Source organism: Populus alba, chromosome 6 (assembly GCF_005239225.2).
Source record: "Populus alba chromosome 6, ASM523922v2, whole genome shotgun sequence".
In the NCBI taxonomy this organism is placed as follows: Eukaryota; Viridiplantae; Streptophyta; class Magnoliopsida; order Malpighiales; family Salicaceae; genus Populus; species Populus alba.
Window position 1 is genome coordinate 2,449,465 of NC_133289.1, and position 7,477 is coordinate 2,456,941.

General features: G+C 30.3%; 1 protein-coding gene across 1 annotated transcript; it reads left to right on the forward strand.

Annotated features, from left to right (window-relative positions):
- The first annotated feature begins 3,103 nt into the window (after window positions 1–3,103).
- LOC118053000 (cytochrome P450 CYP94D108) lies at window positions 3,104–4,974 on the forward strand. The gene has a single exon (XM_035064114.2). The coding sequence runs from the start codon at window positions 3,305–3,307 to the stop codon at window positions 4,802–4,804; it is 1,500 nt and encodes a 499-aa protein (XP_034920005.1). The 5' UTR covers window positions 3,104–3,304; the 3' UTR covers window positions 4,805–4,974.
- The last annotated feature ends 2,503 nt before the right edge of the window (window positions 4,975–7,477 follow it).

Below are 7,477 nucleotides of genomic sequence, written 5' to 3' on the forward strand. Positions count from 1 at the left end.
ATTATATTAAATTTTTTTAAAAAAATTGCATTTTTTTGGAACGCGGTTTGCACCGCGTTTCCAAACGGTGTCTTAATAAGGTTTTCTAAAAACATTTGTCTATGTTTATACAACATGAAATCGGCCTCTTCAAGATAACAAGAGACAGAAAGAAACAATATATCTTCTAAAATACTTCTTCAAAATTCATTCATTTTATGCGTGAATAACCTTTTCATCTCAACGTCTCCTCCACCTCCACCTTGGAGGAAAAAGAAATTGTCAAGTATCTGGGCTGCTTTCGGCTCGGTTGTGAGCTTATAATTTGTGAGCCCTCTTATCAAGGCCCAGAGGTATAAACAAGCTTAGCCCAGAAAGAAGTTGATAAAAAGCATAGCAATGGAATTCAAAAGGCCAGTTTTTTTCCTGAAATGGACTGAAACCTGAAAGAAAAATGGATGTGGGCTTTGTTGAATCTAAGCCTAATCACCACTTTCTTAGAACAATGCAATAAAAAAGAAGTCCATTATGGAAATCATATTAATATTTGTGTAAAAAATATCTATTTCTTATTAACGATTATATCATAGATATTCGAGGAATGATTTGGACAAACAAAAACTCTGGTCATGTCAACAAAATCTCATTAATTTACTCCAAGTTAGAATTTTCATAGCGAGCTTTCTAATCAATCTACAAAATTAATTCTTATATGGAAATCATGATGATCATACCAGTTATTCATTGAATTAGGATATAAAAAATGCCATTATTTAAGGTAATCCCCCCATATTTTTAAATCTTCAATTCATTTCTTTCATGATTTGAATCTTATATTTCTTAACGAAAATCTTAAATTTTAATTGTGGCAATCTTTTGGAATCAGACCAAACTAAAATCTATTTTGAACTGTGGCAATCTTACATTGCCTAACTGTGCTATTGCAATTGAATGAAATTTCTCAGTATTCTAAGCATTTGCAATTAATTAAATACTTGTAGTTTTTTTGCATTTACAATTAATTAAATACTTGTAGTTTTTTTAAAAGCATTTGCAATTAATTTGAAGGCCAACAGTCAGGCAAAAGATTTAAGCAAAATCACCCATGAACTCAGATTCATTGAAGAACTCAGCCTTATGAGCACAGTCCTAAGTAGGAGTCCAACTTCATCGATTCAACTTATGAGAAAAGCCTAACCTCCGTTACTTAATTATATTTTTAGATTATATTCTCCTACATCTTTAACTGTATAAAGTTTTTTTTTAATACCCTACCATATTTTTATCATATTAATATTTATGTAATAAATATATATTTCTCATTAACAATTATATTATAGATATTTTTATAGATATTTTTATCATATTAATATTTTTTTTCATTAACAACTTTTAATTCTTGCAAAATTACCCATGGATAAATCAATTAACCCCCCTATAATATCATTGCATATTCACTTCGGTCATTGGACTATAATTTTTTGTAATTTTAATCCTAAATTGATTCTAAATTTTGATATTTTTTTAATTAAGTTTCTGATTTCATTAATTAAACTAATTTAAAGTTTAATTAAGTCCTTAAACTTATCAATTTTCTTAATTTTGATCAAATTGACTTTCAAATTTATAATTTTCTCTTATTAGTCATCGAACCTTCAATTTGTGTTGTCTTGATCCAGTTCCTAAATTATTTTTCATTCATTTTTTTATTATATATATTTTTTTTTAAAAAATAAAAAATTAGATTATGACATAATCAAGAACAGAAAAATAAAACTGAATAAAAATCATAAATTAAGCTATAGTTAGGCAATTAAAATCATTATCTTTAAAAATTTCATGCTTGGTCAGATTATCTGAGACTTAATTTTTATCTCAAAGAATATGTTGAAAATTAAATCGTAGTAGGAAGCCTATTGCATATATTAAAAATAACATTAAACACAAGCATAGTGATCACATATAATTATTTTCTTTAATACAAACGCTATCTAAAAGCTAATGATGCAACAAATAATATTTTACTACGGAGAAAGGAGACATGAATGAAGAAGTCTTTCTCATCTTTACTTCCTCGTGAATTTTATGTTCAGCTTAATTTATCCATTAGAAAACGATGTGCTGTGCCCCCTACCCTTTTTTTTTTTTTTGAATTCATTTGGGTGTCCGGGTCCAACTTGCGAGCACTACGACTAATCTCACATGACTCACTGAACATCCTACAAACCAATGAGCATGTAAAGGCACCGCGGAGATAACAAGCGTACACACTTAGGCTTGAACCCAGGATGCAGAGGCAAGAAAACTCCTTGCCACCGCTAAGCTAGAAGCCTTGGTGTCCCCTACCTTAATTTTATATGTGAGCTATAATACATATCTACTGTAACTTTTAACCAAAACCATCATGAATTAATAAGCTAAAACAACACATTAATTCTTGAATGTTCTTTTCCTAAGAGAAAACCATATCATCCTCTTCTATACAAACACCTTTTATTTTGCAATTTTTTCCAACTATAATTATCTAATAGCACACAACAAGCAAGTAATTACAAAAAAATATTAGGTTATGATATCAACTGACATAGTCAACTGTTATAGATGGAAGCGAAGCATGCTTATAAAATTATTCTTAAAATACTTAATTGTATTCATTTATATATCACTTGTCAAATACAATTTTTTATATAGAAAGAAAAAACTTAGTAAAACCCTTTGTATATATATTGAATAGAAAAAATAAAATAGAAATAAATTATTCCCTTCAAATTAAAAAAAAACTAGAAAAGGCACAATAATATTGAATATAAAATAAAAATGAGAAAAAAAAATAAAATAAGAAAAATATTTATTTTTTTCAAAAAAAAAACCCTCATACATTAGTCTCCTGAGTTGGAAGTGATTCGTCCTCGGTTTAAATCTTAGTCAAAAGTCGTAATATAATATTAATGAATAGAAAAAAAAAAAAAAACAAAATATATAAACTGAAAAAAAAACTATAAAAAATATTTATTTTCCCAACAAAACTACTCTATCCTTGTCATAATATAATAGATTGTGCACTAGCCTATTCTATATAAATAGGCAACAAATGATCAATTTGTTCACCTTCTTGAGAATTTTGATCTTCTCTCTGTGCATGAATCCTCTCTTCTTTTATTTCTCTCTGTAAGAACATTTTTCTGGATTTCTCTTCGCTCTATCTTTTTTTTTTTTTTTCCCTTGTGGTTTTTTGATATTATCAGTAGATTGATTAACGCAAGACTCAAATCTTAGATCTCACCTCCTTCCTTTCCTTGTCTTACATTGTCTCTCTTTTCCAAAGATGGAAGTCTTCTCAGTTCAACTTCTTATAATACTCTTCCTTCTTTCCCTTTGGATCTACCTCTACGTTACCACCTCTTCACAAAAGAAACCCACCAACAAGGGCTTCAAAGTTTACCCTATAGTAGGGGTCTTACCGGAATTCATAAAAAACCGTGCCCGTGTTCATGACTGGTTCACTGAAAACCTCAGCCATTGCCCCGGAAACACTGATGTCTTTCGCCTTCCTGGCATAAAACCTGGTATAATCACTGCCAACCCTTTGAATGTGGAATACTTTCTCAAGACCAACTTCGAGAACTACCCGAAAGGGGAACGGCTTATTACCACGCTTGATGACTTCCTTGGCCGAGGAATCTTTAACTCGAATGGTAAGCTATGGAGGGTCCAAAGAAAGACTGCTAGCTACTTGTTCAACACAAAGTCACTTCGAAGTTTTGTCATGGATAACGTGGTGGTTGAAATTTCGACGAGGTTAGTTCCAATTCTTGCAAAAGCCTCGGAAACAAGACAAGTACTGGATTTGCAAGATATGTTGGAGAGATTCGCATTTGATAACATTTGTAAAGTGTCTTTTAATGTTGATCCTGCTAGTCTTGGCGGCGATAGAACTGACGGCAGTGAATTTATGCAAGCATTTGACGATGCTGCCGCACTTAGTACAGAGAGATTCCTGTGCTCTCTTCCACTTCTTTGGAAATTCTTCAAGTTTTTCAACATTGGGTCCGAAAGAAAATTGAAAAAATCAATTAAAATTGTCCATGAATTCGCCGACAAGATCATACAGTCTAGAATGGAACAAAAGACGGCAAACAAAGATGAAGATTTACTATCCCGGTTTATAGGAAATGATGAGAACTCGAAGGAATTTCTCCGAGATATTGTCATAAGCTTCATTCTTGCAGGGCGAGACACAACATCTTCAGCTTTGAGTTGGTTCTTTTGGCTATTATCATTAAACCCGGATGTGGAAAGTAACATATTAAAGGAGCTTGAAACAATACGGTCACGCAACCACAAAACGATCGGCGACGCTTACAGTTTTGAGGAGCTCCGAGACATGCATTATTTGCACGCAGCAATATCAGAGACATTAAGATTGTATCCACCGGTACCAGTGGATATCTTGGCTTGCAGGAGTGATGATGTATTGCCGGATGGTGCATTTATCGGAAGAAAATGGTTTGTAGTATACTGTGCTTATGCCATGGGAAGAATGGAGAGTATATGGGGCAAGAACTGCCTAGAGTTCCTGCCTGAAAGATGGCTGGAGAACGGAATATATAGGCAAGAGAGTCCATTCAAGTTTCCGGTCTTCCATGCCGGACCAAGAATGTGTCTCGGGAAACAGATGGCTTATATTCAGATGAAATCAATAGCAGCATCAGTGATTGAGCGGTTTAAGATTGATGTACAAAATTTAGAGAAGTGTCCCGAGTATGTCTTGTCTTTAACACTGAGGATGAAGTCTGGATTGCAGGTTAGGGTGAAGGAGAGATGAGTGGTGTTGGAAAAAAGAAATAAATAGTATAAATATGTCTCCTAAAATTTATATGACTAGTTTAAGCATAATCATATTGAATAATGAAGTGTGCTTGTTATCTTGTTTCTTCTTGAAATTGATAGAGAGTTTCTTTTCTTGAGAATCTTCTCTTATATAAATATATTTTTTATTCTCGTTGTTGTCTGTTACATATTTATAAGGATGAAGAATTACTAACCTTTGATAATTATTATCGGAATGTATTTTTTTTCAATATTATCCCTTATATTATCTTATTAATATAAATTATATTAATATGGATTGGTTAGCATATTATGAGTGACCCAAATCTATTTTTTCTTTAAGTGGAATAAGTTGAGGTAAGAGAAATATATACTAAGCATGAAACAATAATCTTTTAGCTTCAACTTATTTTATCATTACTTTATAATACTGATTTTTTTATTTTATATCATGGATGCATTTTTTAACACAATTTATGGGTGGATGGTCATTCTTAAAAATAAAATCACATAGAAAAACTTGTCAACTCGAGATTTTTAGTCGATTACACACTTATGTGGGTTCAGAAATATAATTAGTGGTTGGATTTAAATCAGTAATATAATCTTTCCTAGTCAATCTAACACTTTATAATATTGATGAATGACACAAATATTTTATATAATGAAACTTTAACAACTATTCACATGTGTTAGAGAATAATATAAATTATATCTTGGAATCTTACCTAACAGCTTAAGCTATTGGGTTGAGATGGTTCTTTAACATGGTATCATAGCCTTGATGACTAAGCGATCACGAGTTCGAATCTCACCATCATTATTTATTTGATAAAAAATAAACACAAGATAATGTAGACATGTACAAGTTTCAAGCTTAAAAGGCTTTCACTTAAAGGGGTGTATTAGAGAATAATATAAATTATATCTTGAAATCTTACCTAACAACTTAAGCTATTGAGTTGAGATGGTTCTTTGACAACACGTAAAAATTGTTCAAAGATTGAATAAATTAGAATGACTGTCACTGTGTTAGTGTATTATTACTGTGATTTATTTTGTCGTTAAATATAGCAGTACTGTATACTTCAAAGATAATTAAATCTCAAGCAAGGAGAGAGCACTGTCTACTGCATATATATACAAGTGAGCCTCTATAGCAAGAGTTTGGATCATCTTCTTACGATTCCTGGAACGAAAACTGACAGAGAAATAGGGTTATCAAGTCTATTGGCTTCTTCTTCGTAGCTTATAACTTAATTAATCTTCTTGCAAACATGGCTACCAAGTTCCTTACTACGCTCACCAAAAGTAACAATTTTGCTTGATATTTAAGTACATAGCGTGTCAAGGAATATAATTCACCTTGAAGATACCTGTTCACCTGGCACTCTTTATTCAGAGGCCATCTACAATTACTGGCCTTTGTTTTAGTGTAAGTTATAAAGTCACTTTCCAGAGTTTTACGTAAATTAACGTAACTTAGAAAAAAATTATTTTCTACAGGGAACGTAGGGATCGGTAATAGATTCACTTAGAAGTTATAGATTCTTAGTTTTCTAAAAACATATAACTTAGGTAAGATTTACGTTATAGATATGGAAGTAATTTTTAAATTTGAAATACTAAATCATCCTATATTTTATATGAAAGTGTTATATTTTAATTATATTATACATTATCTTGATAAATGTAATAAATAATCAGATATTATACATAACATAAATTACATGAAAATTTTAAGTGATTAAGAGAGGATTTATCATTCCAAGGTTAAATTAAAAAAAATATTTTATATGTTCTTAAAATAGTATTAATTATTAAATTTTTATGTAAGATAGAATAAAATTTAAAAAGAGTTTCAAATCTTATTTAAATGATTAATGACTATAAAGTTACGAATAAATATGATTTACTGACAAAATTATAATAATATCATATAGTATTATAAAGCAAATCCACCCTCAGCTCTATATATCATGTTTCATTTTAGTACTTGAAATATATATATATATATATATATATATATATATATATATATATAATCTTCAAAATGTTTTTAGCTAAAATAGGTTAAAAAATAAATAACAGTGAAATCGTGGGATTTGAACCACCATTAACAAATCCAAGACATAGATTAATATATTTTTGCATTTCAAAAGCGTTTTTAAAAAAAATTAATTTTTTTTATTTTTTTATTAACTTCAAATTAATATGTTTTTAGTGTTTTCAAATCATTTTGATGTGATGATATCAAAAAAAAATTTAAAAAAATAAAAATACATCATTGATATATTTTGGCACGAAAAATTATTTGAAAAACAACTACAATCACACTGTCAAACAGTTTTTACCTTCTCATACTGCAAAAGAAGAGGGATAGCTGGCACAACAGGCCTGTGCTAAATACTAATAATAATATTTTGATGCATTACTAAATAAAAAATATTTTAAAAATTAATTATAACTACACTTTTCAAATACAATCACACAGTAAACAAAGGGCTGAGCCCGGAAGTGCTGGACGGTATGTAGATGACACATAATTTTGGTCACCGTCAACCCATAGGAATTGGGAGTTGATGGGTGCTTTGTTTAGAGAGCAACTATCCTTCGTAACTGGAACAACTAGAGCCTTGTGTAATTATTAGAGAATAATCATTCTCAT

What these genes read in the sequence shown, in the direction of transcription:
- LOC118053000 (XM_035064114.2), top strand. Translation starts at nt 3,305, where the DNA reads ATGGAAGTCTTCTCAGTTCAACTTCTTATAATACTCTTCCTTCTTTCC.